This window comes from Amblyomma mixtum, chromosome 4 (assembly GCF_055824585.1).
Source record: "Amblyomma mixtum isolate Tamu chromosome 4, ASM5582458v1, whole genome shotgun sequence".
Taxonomy (NCBI): domain Eukaryota; kingdom Metazoa; phylum Arthropoda; class Arachnida; order Ixodida; family Ixodidae; genus Amblyomma; species Amblyomma mixtum.
The window spans coordinates 56,030,284-56,044,144 of record NC_143015.1 but is presented as its reverse complement, the minus strand read 5'-3'; the positions used below and the strand labels follow the sequence as shown (position 1 = coordinate 56,044,144).

The 13,861-nt window shown below is 45.2% G+C and overlaps 1 protein-coding gene and 1 pseudogene across 1 annotated transcript in view; one reads left to right on the top strand and one right to left on the bottom strand.

Annotated features, from left to right (window-relative positions):
- LOC149346536 (uncharacterized) overlaps positions 1-5,971 on the bottom strand; it is a 138,910-nt gene extending 132,939 nt beyond the window's left edge. Inside the window, exons 1-2 of the mRNA XM_089541370.1 lie at positions 5,878-5,971; positions 5,226-5,293 (exon numbers count right to left, since the gene is read on the bottom strand). Coding sequence (XP_089397496.1) covers positions 5,226-5,293; positions 5,878-5,971 — 162 coding nt within the window. The remainder of the gene's footprint in view (positions 1-5,225; positions 5,294-5,877) is intronic.
- A 972-nt stretch (positions 5,972-6,943) lies between these two features.
- Positions 6,944-7,390, top strand: LOC149346535 (speckle-type POZ protein pseudogene; annotated as a pseudogene).
- The last annotated feature ends 6,471 nt before the right edge of the window (positions 7,391-13,861 follow it).

Sequence of the window (13,861 nt, the reverse complement as noted above, 5' to 3'; positions counted from 1 at the left end):
CTAGGTGCGCACGGCAAAACCACAAACGAGGCAGTATTGGGGATATGGGCTGGGCATCGTTCGAAGCACGGGAAGCTATGAGTAAAATACTATATGAAGCACGCCTGAGGAAATTGGACGACAACAGGTGGGCAGCTAAGGTATTTAAATATTTATACAGAAAGAGCGTTGACTCACAGTGGCGGAAAAGATCTAGAAAACTAACCAGTAAGTATGCCGGTCATGAGGACGGAGAAAGAAAGAGCATTAAAAACAGGTTAAAAACGTGGAAGTTAAAAATTGGATGGATTCAATGGAAAAGAAACATAGTGTAGAACTATATCGATACTGGAAAAGGCAGATCAGGAAAGAATTTTTCTATGATAACTCAAAAGGCAGTGCCCTACTTTTTGAAGCTAGGTCAGGGTGTCTTAGAACGCGCAGCTACAAAAAGAAATTTAACGAAGAAGATGACACATGTGCAGTGTGTGGTAGATCTGTGGAAACAATTGAACACCTCATAATCAAATGTGATGGTATCCATCCGGATGTCGATGCAGGCTCATTCACTCTTCCTGAGGCCCTTGGGTTTTAAGATAACAATGGTCATGTAAATAAATCTGCAGTGGCAGTTAGCAAAAAGCGATTGGAATATTGGTGGCTGAAAACCAGGGATGTGGCATAAGGTTAGAATTGTAGGAAACCGTAGGTAAAGATGATGGCGAATCTTAATGAGAATTGCCAACACAGTAAACAAAAAAATAGTAAAGAAAGAAAAGCTGAGCATGGTGGCAATTGCCACCACCCCGTTTCAAAGGGGGCGCTCCTATCCATCCTTCCATCCATCCAGCGACGGGCGGAGGTGGGGAGTAGGATCGAGCGTGAAGGTGACCAGGTGGTTTGGGTCATCAATGCCGGCGTTCACGCAGCACGGCTGCCGCGGCGCTTACGGATTAAAATAGATTTTTGCAGCTTCATCTCCACGGATTACATGCGGGCCTTACTTCACACAGTTTCTTGAACTGCCCAGAACTCCAGACCTATACGGGCGGATGCCAATTGCTGGTTGTTTATGAGATCAGAGGAAGAGGAGCGGAAAACGAACAGTAGCACTTTGGCATCTTTAATAAACTATTATGTGGGGATGTGTCGTCATGTTTTGTTCCAACGACACTGCTACTTTTTTTCTGTCAACAGGTGTGGTGATGACAATTAGGGTTTAGGTGTGCGTTGCTTGCTTAAAACCCAGGTGGTTTTTAGGTAATCGAGCTATATTCGATCTCCAAAAAAAAATTGGCATTAACCGACAATTATCATGCACCCACATTCCAGACATCATGAATGGCAGTTCACCTATATTAATCAAGAGAAAAGTATACAACTGTGTATTACCGGTACTCACCTACGGGGCAGAAACGTGGATGCTAGCGAAATGGGTTCCCCTTAAGTTGCGGACAACGAAGTGAGCTATGGAAAGAAGAATGATAGGTGTAACGTTAAGAGATCGGAAACGGGCGGAGTGGGTGAGAGAAGAAACGCGCGTTAATGATATCCTAGTTGAAATCAAGAGGAAGAAGTGGGCTTGGGCAGGGCATGTGATGCGAAGGCAAGATAACCACTTGTCCTTAAGGCTAACGGAGTGGATTCCAAGAGAAAGCAAGCTTAACAGGGGGGCGGCAGAAAGTTTGGTCGATGATGAGGTTAAAAAGTTTGCGGGGATGCGGTGGAAGCAACTGGCAAAGGACAGGGTTAATTGGAGAGACATGGGAGAGGCCTTTGCATTGCAGTGGGAATATTCAACCTGATGATGATGATCATGCACCCTCATCCTTACAGATCTTGCCGTGTGACCAGGCAATTAAATGCCGACAACGGCCCTAGAGCTTTATCAACGGCAAGCCCACGCCAACGGCGCGCAGAGTTTTATATGCCACGATTTTATTTGAGGATTAAAACCCCATGCACATTCAAGAATTCATAAGAGCCCCACTGCAGTTGTCTAATCCATGAGAAAATTATTTGCCGCCCGCTAGAACCCTCACCCTCTCACTCAGTTTATGCACGTTGCAGCCAGGCGAAAAATGAGGCACAATGTACGGTAGACAAGAGATGATATTAGTGGCCGCTGGCCTAGCGCGATCGCTCCGTTCTTGTTGTTGTTATCCTTTGAAAAGATGACACATACCCACACTGGCGGATCGGCTAAGAGTCGGCAGACAAAGGTTGCTATTCACCTGTGCATACTAAAGACAAAAGAAAATCACATGGATGAGCAACAACCAGGTAGCCTACCACAAAGAGGGCAGAGAGCGATGATGATGATGATGTTGTCCTCAGGCTTAATGGTGCATTCCTACGGAAGACGATTGGCCATGGTGCGGGGGAGTGCCAGATCACTGCCAGCTTCGTCTTCTGCATCACTATATTAGCTCTGTAAGCAGCTGCCGTGCTTAAGCGTAACGTGTGAGGAAAACAAAGACAGTAATATTGCCCAGTGTTTCACCAAAAACCTTCAAAAATTCCTAAGTATGTGGTGGAAGAAATGGAAAGAAAATATTCCCACTCTACTAAACAGTCTAGTAGCACAGTCAAGGGGCCGAACTGTATTTTCAAGCACCAGGCTAGCCCATAGCGTGTCTAAGCTTCGGAAATGCCGATAATACAGGTCGGCTGCGTGATGGGGCCACTACAGGGGTTAGCTGTGTGGTGTTTTTTTTTTTTGTTCAGGAACACAATCTCGACCTTTAAGAACGTCAGCAAGCTTTAAAATCTTGCTAAAAAGCTAATTCATTAGCTAAGTCCTTATGTTTTTCCTTGCCCTAGTTTTCGGCTGTTCGTGCTGTTACTTTCTAAGAGTTCATATAATAATGGAAAAGATTTCACATACAGATCGCAATTGAAAACTCTTTCTTTAAATAATTTTTCGCTAGATGTGCAGTTTTTTTATCTTCTCTATTCTGGACTCCCATAGTAGCGGATCTCGCTATTTGGACTAAGACTCACTGAAGCTCGTATAAGGTTAAAACATATTCATGACTGCCACAGGACGCCGTTCTGCACAGTTGTTCCCCGCCGCATATATTTCTTTACTCACTCTCTCAATTCATAATCAAGCAGCTTCAAGTGTAATGATAGCTTTGTCATTATCAAGCCTTGAAAGTCTGAAACAAAGAAGGCTCGTAATATACTTGGAAACAAAGACTTTTCGGAAACGAGCAATTCTGTCTTTGTTGTCTCGACGAACAAAGACTACAATGACGAGCAGCAGGAGCACCGCGATACAACCCGGTAAGCTCCACTCCATCACGTCTTGCTTTCAGGACGCCTTCAATGTGCTCGAGAAACAGCGTTCACGGAGAGCTTGTTTCTTGTTTTGGGGCACAGGCCGTGCACACACAAAGGCCATCCTTGCTCTGGGAAGCTTTTTAAGAGTGTGCTACGTGCTTCATCACTGTACACAGGTGCACGGATTTGTTGCCGTTATAATTACCCCTATCCCCTGCAACTGCTGAACACATCCCAGAATGACAAAAACATGTTTCATTGAATGCCAAAAAGAAGTTAAAAACTATGCCGCTAGAATTGCAAAAACAAGTAGAAAATTATGATACGCCCTGGTGGTCATAATGTCGCAGGCAAAAGATCGGAAGACTAACGTGGCACTGATATGAACACTTTTTTGAGCTGGCTTTGCGCCCACAAAGAACTGAAGAATTTAGAGGCGCCGGTAGCAACAGGCGTCCTCGGTGGTCATGAAGAATAAATTTCCCGCCAACCTCGGTCGCCTTCAGTGTAAAGTGGACGAAAAACTCCCATAATAAGGCACCGAAAGCACCTAGGAGAAGCTCGCACATTACAGAAGCAGTAGTGCTGTGTTACGATAAATCAAGCCAAATCTGGCAGCATCTGGTTTCAGGAAGAATGTGATAAATCGGCGTGCAGCGGCTCTGAGAAAAACAAAGAAGAGCATTCAGAATCTTTGTGTGCATATTTTTTTTACAAGAGGTACTTTACAGCTAGCTCTGAAAATAAGTTCTGCGGGCAGCCAACCAGCCTCAGACCACAAGCTCTTGGTCTCCTTTTCATTCAAGACCGAAATAACGAAGCCATACCTGCACTACTCTCCGTTCAGCTTTCTTGTGAAGGGGTGACCTTCCTCTTCCGAATACAAAAATCAGCTATTGAAAAACGCAGAAGCATACGGCAGTCACATGTATGTCCTCCGACAAAAGTTACCGCAAGCTGCCGCTTTGCCGAAACTGCAGCCTTACTTCTGTAGTTTATAAAACTAGAAAGAAAAAAAAAGTGAGCAAGATGTTGACAGCGAACAGCCGGCCTTCACTTGCAACTGGGAAAGCAGTAATGGTTCCACTGATCTCCACAGAAATGCGTGGATATCCTACCATGAAAAGACTCCCCTCTGTCTAGGAGTTCAAGCCGATGCAAAAAAAAAAAAAAAATAACTGCAAGCTTGAAATGCTTGAGTTGCACGCCTCTGCTGTTGGGAAGTTTTCAAGCACCGAGCGGCGGGCGGGAGACGCTAGAGGGCAGCATTGAGTTCCTTTGGTTCCCGGCTCCCGTGTTGAAAAAAAAACACGCAGTTTTCTCTGTCGTTGTTGCAGGTCGGCGCCAGTTGTCATCTAGTGTTTCATGGGCGTTCAGACGTTTATGTTTCCTGATTTCCTTTCAACGTCCGCATCTGGCCTGCTTCTGCTCTATCAGATGCATTCATCATTCATTTGATGAAAACTAAAAGCCTGGTCGAAGAAACGCAAACGTTATGCAAATCTTTTGCGTGCAAGCCGGCTCTCATCTTTTGCGAATAAGAGCTAGGTCAGTGCTTGAAAGCGAAACATCACCCAGTGTTTTGTGTGTGTGTGTTTTGGCCGGCGAAAAGCTTCCTTCGTAGTATTTGGCACATAAACAAAAAACAAAGTGTTGTCTAGTTGATAGAAAGCGCTTTAGAACTCTTCGCGACGCCATTTTTGTTCGCGTGTAAATGGTTTCTCTTTTTTTTTTTTCAAGCCGGACACATTGAGAGAACCTCACTCCAGTCATTATTATTTTCTTTCTGGGTTCAAATAAAGGCTTTGGAAGCCACTTCTTTCTGGAGTAATGCAATGGCTGACCAAAGATAATCCTGCCGTTGCGCTTCCTGTATGATAGCCCTTTCATTGCAGTGTGTCCAAATGTTTCCTCAGATAGCATTGATATGCTTTGACGTACACGGAAGTGCCTGGACGTACCTTGACGTAGTCTGGTTGAAGTACCATGACGTCGCTGTGAATTGGGAGCGCTATCCGTTTATCCAGACCTGCCATGAGAGTAAACTGAAGTCGGTACGATGGGGAGGGAATCGCAGCACCAGTACGAGTAGAGAATAATAGTGTGGTATCCGCCTTTTGGACGATGGCGTCAAGGGGCTCTCATATGTATTTAACGCTCGACGGGGGGGAAGGGAAGAGAGGAATAACATTTATTTCCACCAGTCAAAACCGCACTCCAGAAGAACTCTTCCTCTGCGACGTGTCTACCAGTCGGCCGGAATCCCGAACGTCACAGCGACAGACAGAGCTTGACCGATAATTTTACGTTGCACATTACTGTAAGGGCCGTGTAGTGAGGCCCCCAGATTTCTATCGTGTGTTTGAGGTCATACATTGATGCGCATGTACACACCTTATGTACTATATGTGTTATCTATCGTATATCAAAAACAGCACTGGGGTTTCAAAACCTCCCTCTGTAACTTAAAAAAGAAAGTCGGGTTAGGAAAAAACCCTCCCGGCAATTTCCTCCAAGAAACTTCCTCTTCTTTACTGAATGTGCGGGCCGCCGCCGGGAATTTCATTCTACGTAGCCTGTAAAGCTCTGTGATTTTTGGATAGGTTCTGAGACTTTCGTTCTTAATATCCCCCTCCAGAGATGTGCAAGGAGAGTCAGTTTGTGGTGAGCAGATGATGGAAGGTGAGAATTCGTAGCTTACAGTCATTTTTCCCCGGAAAATATTTAATTGCTTGGTTCTTATTACCAGATCGATTTTAATAGACAGGAATATTGAAGAAGCCACGACCAGGTAAATTTCCACGAGGAAAAGAACAAGACATCAAATTGCGTTGCACGTGCTACTGCATCGGAGAAAAAGCTGAAGAGAAGCAAAAGCACGAGAACATCATCATCATCATCATCACCGATGAAGTGCGGTGGAAGTTTCCGGGGACAAGTCGCCAAGGCGAGATCTTTGCGACGCGTTTCACGGATCTGTTCCAGGCTCAAGCTGCTTATCCCCATGCAGCGCCGGTGAGCTATACATCTGCTGCGCACGGCTGAGAAGTGCTTCTTCATGGAAGAGTCAGAAAACGACCTAATGGCCAAGAAGATCGCGAGAGCTTCCTTCGTGTGGTTAATCGAAAATTTTTCCGGCTGCTGGCAATGGCCCGGAAAAGAAATAGTCAGCTCTAAATTCCACTCGTATGGGTCGTGGTACCTCGCGCCACAGACTGTTGGCGACGACAACCACAAAGATTGTGGTTGCCAATTCTTGTCTTTTTACCTGTACTACGAGGACACTAAGAAAGTCAATGCGGAGGTAACATTGTGCGTCGTCGATGTGACTAACAATGATGCCCTCAAGAGGAGCACCACGGTAATAACATTTACCAGTGGTACAGGAAGCCGCGGATTTTCGGGTACCATAACGAAAAGCATTCTGCAGAGTCAAGCTGCGCAGCTTTTGCCTGAAGATACGCGAACACTCCGCTGTGACTTTACCTTCATTGACCACGGCGTCGTGCACAGAAATCGCTAAAGAACCAGCGTAAGTGTCACAGACTCCCGTCTCGCGGAAGACCTGAGCTGGCTTCTGGATAATGGAAGCTGCACTGACGTTACTGTGAATGTAGGCAATGGCGCATATTGTGTGCACAAGGCGATACTGTCATCCCGCTCTCCAGTTTTTCGAGCTATGTTCGAGAATGATATGCTCAAAAATCTGCAAGGCGAAGTATTTGTGCCAGACATTGAGCGCGAGGTATTTGGCGAACTGCTCCGCTTCATGTACACTGGAGGATCGTTGAACGTCGACAATATCGCTGACGCGCTCATGGTAGCGGCCGACAAGTACGGCTTGCAGAGCCTTCGGGACAAGTGTGAGGACGCCCTCATACGAAAACTCAACTTTGAGAGTGCGGTGTCGAGTCTGATAGTCGCCGACAAGCTGAACGCTACCATTCTCCGGCAGAATGCCCTGAATTTTATTTGTGTCAGCCTGTGCAAAGTGATGAAAACGACTGGATGGAAAACACTAGTGGTGGACAAACTAGACCTAGCGCTGGCTGTAGTCATCACTGCGCTTCCAGAGTGCTGCACCGACAGCATCGAGCCTCCTGCTAAGAGGAGGCGACCGTCGTAGAGGACGAGAAAACACTGCCTGTGGCTCATAGTCTTCCGCATAGGCGAGACCTTGAGCCACCTCGGAGAAGCAAAGTTTTGTTTCTGGACTTTTGCTTTTCTGGTAAAGACATTTATCCCGGTCCCGGAACACTTAGGCGTCTGCCCATGCGCTGAGCCTTTGTGTATTAGCGGTTAGGAGGTACCGGAAAACCCAGGTCGCTGCGGACTGCACATTGCTCTTAACCCATCATCATCTTAAATTGCAAGCTGCTTTCTATTTGGACGAAAGTCTAATCGGGCGCTAGGAAATATCTAAACGCTTAATTAAAATCAGCAAACAAATGCTCGGTGCACCAGCGACTATTGAAGACAAGCCAACATCTACGTGCTGATGGCTCTCCTCGTAAAACATTCAGAATGCTTTACTACGCATCAGCTTCCACATGTGCTTGCATGCCACCAAACTAAAGTATAACGGATAGCCCCCTGTATTATCTTTGCAGTTGCCCTTATATGATATGATAGCAGGTTTTGAACTTGAAGAATGTACTCGAACGCTGGCACCATTTGCACGTGAATGCCTATTCACTGTAACCACGTCACATACCCTGGCGAATATGCATGAGCGCCCCGTTACCTACATAAACATGTATCAAAGCAGACATAATCAAATAGTATGTCTGAACGGATCGATTCACGCAATTTCGTTATTTCTCCATGTATGAGAAAATTTGGCGAGATACGTACTGAGTATTTCTTTCCGCACATACATTTACTTCGTTTCATGTTTTTCTCAGCAAATTTTCTCTTATAGCACTCCCTCCTTTTTGCTGGAACTCTCATTGAAAAGTTTAATACATCACTTCCTGCTTTCGCTCAGCGTTACTAATCGGTGAATGAAAAGCCACCTCTCTCGTAAAGACAGCGTCTCTGTTTGTGACGTTTTTCCAAGAAGATAAGAGTTACGTAAATGTTTAAAATGAAAGTGTAAATCAGACGGAAAATGCAAGAGGCTACTTTTTCCGACGACCAGACGACCATACTATGCACTCCACATTCGCAAACTGAAGTACGGCAAACATGGATGAAGTACTAATGGTCTACTTTTTCCAACCATTTAAGGGGCCAGCATAAAATGCATTAACATAAAGTGCTTTAGCATAAAGTGCTTTAGCATAAAATGCTTCAGATAGTGAGAGTTACACATTTTGCCGCATGCCATAATTGCCGATAGCCGTGCTCTTTGAATCGATCTCGGTCACGCTGTAGAGTTGAGTTCATCACAACACTCGTCCGCTGTAATACTTTGCAGTTAGCACGTCCGGCTGGTCATTCGGTTTCGAGCGCGCTCGTATACAGGAACCGTCGCCGAACATACGAACGCCTCTGCTCTATATGTCGCGTTGTCATTCAGTCCCAAATTTCTCGCTGGCTTCATGAAATTACGATCTTCAATCCCCCTCAACCGATGGTGCTTCAGACAGGGGTTTATGGGTAATAATGTTTTGTTGTTCTTGTCCATCAAACACCGTAGCAATACAGCTTCGAAACGTGTGAATGCGCAGAATGACGTCTGGCCTGCGGGGCATCCAATGAGGACAGTAACCAATTGCCCACGGGGACTTCTGAACTCCCAATGTCGTGCAGATTCTACGACACGCCAGATGACACCAACCAAGTCATAGCATAGGCTCTTAAATCTGGATGACGCCCCTTCTTATAACAAGAAAGCAGCACCTCAGGCCCCGCACACTAGCATTTATCCCTACGTGTTTGTTTACGCTGCCCCGTAGTGTTACTTATGTAGAGTAAGGTGCGCTTCGGAGGATAAGGGTCTGGTTTCTCTCCTGCCGTAGCCCGAAAGTGGGCTTAAATTCGATACATATTCCCCGCCTAGGGTGTCCATTCTACCAATCCCGTAACACTGAGGCTGATATCCAACCCTGCTGTCGGTGTACCAGGCCTTAAAGCCGACGAGAACGGGGCACATGGAAGCACCGGGTCTCTCGCTGAACAATCCTTTGTCAAGTAACGCTTGGACGCACAGACCGCACCATCGTTCACAGCTTGACTTCATTAGATCGGCCATGCTTTTTAAGTTATTTAAGCATTGTTTTCTCCTAACCTATATTGCATACCCCTATTATGCAGTAAGCAATTAATACGCTTAGAAAAAGTTGCCGGAGGAATCCGTCACGCAAGCCGCTAGGTTCCAAACATTGGTGAGTGGGGTCCAACTCAAAAGGTGATTTCTTTTAATCACGCCTACTGTCGGATGCGAATCGATGTGTGCGATCTTCAGTGCCATTTAGGCCGAATCTTCGACCCAGTTTGACTAAAAACCAAGGTAAGAGTTTAGATTCTAAAACATGTCGTTCAGGTATCTCAGACGAGATTCAGACAATGAGTTGCATGATCGACGATGACGTCTGTAATACAAGTCATGTCAGGATGACGTTATTTTCTTACGATATACGCTCAGCATGTCGCTAGGCGGTGACGCTATAAAAATCAACTCTTATCGCGAGCCACTCGACCTCTGCCTGCAAGGAAGCCATCTCGATCAAAACAAGCAACATGAATTTTATTCGACGTAATAGATGCTTTCAAAAATAGAAAAGAAGCAAGCGTTGCCGCGATTTTTATGTGCGCTGATCCTGTATTTTCGGCACATATTTCGAAGAATGCTTCCGGACCTATGCAAGTAGACCACACCTGTCCATTTTTGCTTCTTTCTCTCTGTTCTGAACGGTCTCCTCTGAGCAGCAATAATTCATTCTGCTCCTCTACAATACCGCCAGCCTCTCTATGAATACGCCAAAGAACCCTTAGGACAATTTCCTTACCCTTTGGAGAGAAACAAACCGTAGGGCCAGTTAAACGTTCGAGCAAATATATATTGGGAGACAAAAAATGACAAAGCTCAAACTGCGGATTGAAGTGAGAACTTTGTAGCCGTATTCTAATCTCAAACTTTTCTAGGGCTGTTCGTCTGAAGCACTCAGCGATAGTATAAAACAGCGTAAGAAATTTTCAGGCTCGTTTTAAACGTAATGCATTTATGGACGAGGCGCTAAAACAGTAACGCGCAGCTTGTTACCGGGCATCGACAGATTTGGCGGCTCTATTTGTTGCTGTTCGACTTTGGAGGCTTCTAACGGCGCTGCAGTGATTGGCAATTTCTAAGATTTCTAAGAGTTTACAACCAGTCTGCAGTGGCTTCAAAGAAATTTGGAGGCTGCCGCAGTTCCGTAGCGCCTGAGCCGAAAAACAGAAACATATGTTTTGGTTGTTTTTGCTGATCGGCCCATATGTACAATAAATGGCACTAAAACTTTATTTTATATTCATAATGCTGCAAAGATTTTGAAAGCGTATTTTGCTCTGACTTCAAAGATTTGTATTGGGGTCATGTGGCAGCATTACAGTTTTCCATAGCACAAGGCACAGACGCTTTGGCATCACAACTGCACTATTCGTAGGGGCTGCACTCCACAACCGCTTCCGGAACTTCACCGAATCAGTGAGCACTTCGTTCGCATGGGAAGGCCAAGTTATATTATAGGCCTTAGAAGAACCATTGCTTTTATACATGCTAGAATCCTCGCCTTGTTCATGTACCACATGCTACAGTTCAATTAAATGTTGCCCCTTTGAGGATGACTGTCCTCAACAATAAAAGCGTCTTACGCACACAACATACCGTAAAATAGATGTTGACATTTTTTCACGTACTAATAAAAAATCTACTTAATTCTCTGACCACTGCAAAGCGCCATACTGAAGGCAATCTCGGCATTTGTGTTTATGGAGGGAAATCATCGCACAGGCCGTCAACTTACCTCTTTCTCATCTTTGGCGCAAGTAAGCAAGGAATGAGGTTAAGAAGAGCAAGTTGCTGGGCTAGTTGGTGCTGTTGCATCATGGTGGAGCAGCGCAAAGGACGGGACACAAGAAACAAGGAAGGACGTACACAGGCGCTGACTATCAACTGAATTTTTATTGCGAAATACAGAGAATATATCGCAATCATGAGGGGGTGGAACATAGATAAAAGGTTGCTCGGTCACCGGAATCCAGAAGACAGTCACGTCAGTAGATAAAGTATGTTGGTAAATGTGGTGGCGGTTGAAGACGATAAAGAGAAGCGGAGGGTGTATAGGGCCAAGGCGCGAAATAACGGATGATCGGTAATGAAAGATGAGGTCGCCCAAAAGGGGCTAAAAGCTATAGACAATCAATAACAGAAATGATGGCATTAAAAACATAAAAATCGTTAAGAACATTAAAAAAAAACACTTTAAAAACATTAATAACTGGTAGGCTGGGAGGTGTGAAGGGCCGGCAATCAACAAACACATTAATGCCTCACAGAAGATGAATTTTTAAAGAGGCCAAAAAAGGAGGCTAAAAGCACAAAACAACTAAAAGGAGGAGTAAAGGCCTGCGACGAATAAAAAACTAACCCTATGTCACAAATAAAAACCCGGAAAAAACACTAAAAACAGGAAGGGATAAAAACAAACAACGCCAAACTTCACAACACATGCCGTGCTGTTCTCAGAAAATCCAATTCTTTCTGAGATAAACTAATGGAAGATGTACTGACCCAGTGGTCTTTCGCACGACGAATGTTGCAAGCCTCAATTATTTCTCTCGACGTATGATCTCGTCCTTTCCCAATGATTGTACATTGGTCAAAAATTGGGGCGCAAGTTTTGCTTTCACATTTTTTACAGTGCTTGGCCAGATTTCCAGTGATGGCTATATTACCTACATTATTATTATGTTCTTGAAGTCTGACATTGATGCATCTTCCCGTTTGACCAATGAATTCCTTCCCGCAGGATAAGGGCACAGTGTACACAACACCGGAGGCACAAGGAACGTGGGGATTACTGTGCGTTTGCCCACAACCACAGTGAACTTGCTGGCTGTTAACTCTCCTGCAGAGGGAGGCGAGCTTGTTGGGCGCAGAAAAAACCACGTCGATGCCTGCGCGTCTCCCAACTTTCTTAAGACCGTGGCTAACATTGTGCAGATAGGGCACAACTACAACATTTCTGCGGTAATCCTCCTTCCGGGTGGGCAAACGTTTTTTCTTTATGCTGCCTGCAACTGATATCAGGAGAGGTAAAGGGTAGCCCGCCGCGAGGAGCCGACCCACCTGCCCGTGAAGACAGTCATGAAGTCGATGTTCGCAGGCTTTTTGAAGGGCGTTGCGGAAGCACAGGCTGATGATGCCTCGCTTTATCAACTTCGAGTGCGCTGACGCGTATGAGAGGAGCGGCTTTTTACCTCTGGGTTCCTATGACCAGCAGGCATGCGCAGGAGAAAACTGAAGACGTAGGTCAAGGAATCGCATGTTGTTATCTTCTGGGAATTCAGACGTTAATACGAGAGGATGCAAACATTGGTCAAACAAGGACTGAACTTCGGGAGCTGCAATTTTGAATTCTTCACTGTTGCATTTTAAAAGGACGAGATAGTCGTCTACATATCGGAAGATTTTGACAACGCAGGTACTACTGATTGTTTTGTGCAGCAGTCTGTCATAGTGGGCCAGAAAGAGTTCACTAAGAACAGCGGCTGTGCATGAGCCTATGCATACACCTTTCTTCTGGATGTAGGTTTGTTCGTTCCACGTGACAAAGGAAGATTTCAAATAAAAGTCTAGGATTCGCAGAAAATCGCTCGCGGAAAGCCCTATTTGATTTTGGAAGCGAACAGTGCCATGGCTATCGATAGCTTCTTCTATACAACTCATTAGTTCCTGGTGTGGCAACGAATAGTACAAGTCTTTGATGTCGACGGGGAATCCTTTAAGATCTTGGTGATGAGAAGAGGTTAAAAAGGTGATGATCTGTTCTGAGCTATCAACCACAAAAGGGTCGTCAATCACTAAATGTTTTAGATTGTCTTTAATGAAGGTGGCGTGTTGCTTCTGCCAGGATTCTTGCTCGGAAACAATGACCCTAAACGGATAACCGGTTTGTGTGTCTTGGCAGAAAAAAGACATTTCCTGTTAAACGGTTGGTTGACTTCAGGTAAGGTAAAAAGGTAAAAAGCCAAGCCCTGCGCCTATGCAAGACCACAAACCTTGACGCGCTAGCCCGTAACCTGAAGTCAACCAACCGTTTAACAGAAAATGTCTTTTTTTCTGCCAAGACACACAAACCAGGTTATCCGCTTAGGGTCATTGTTTCCGAGCAAGAATCCTGGCAGAAGCAACTCGCCACCTTAATTAAAGACAATCTAAAACGTTTAGTGATTGACGACCTTTTGTGGTTGATAGCTCAGAACAGATCATCACCTTTTTAACCTCTTCTCATCACCAAGATCTCAAAGGATTCCCCGTGGACATCAAAGACTTGTACTATTCGTTGCCACACAAGGAACTAATGAGTTGTATAGAAGAAGCTATCGATAGCCATGGCACTGTTCGCTTCCAAAATCAAATAGGGCTTTCCGCGAGCGATTTTCTGCGAAT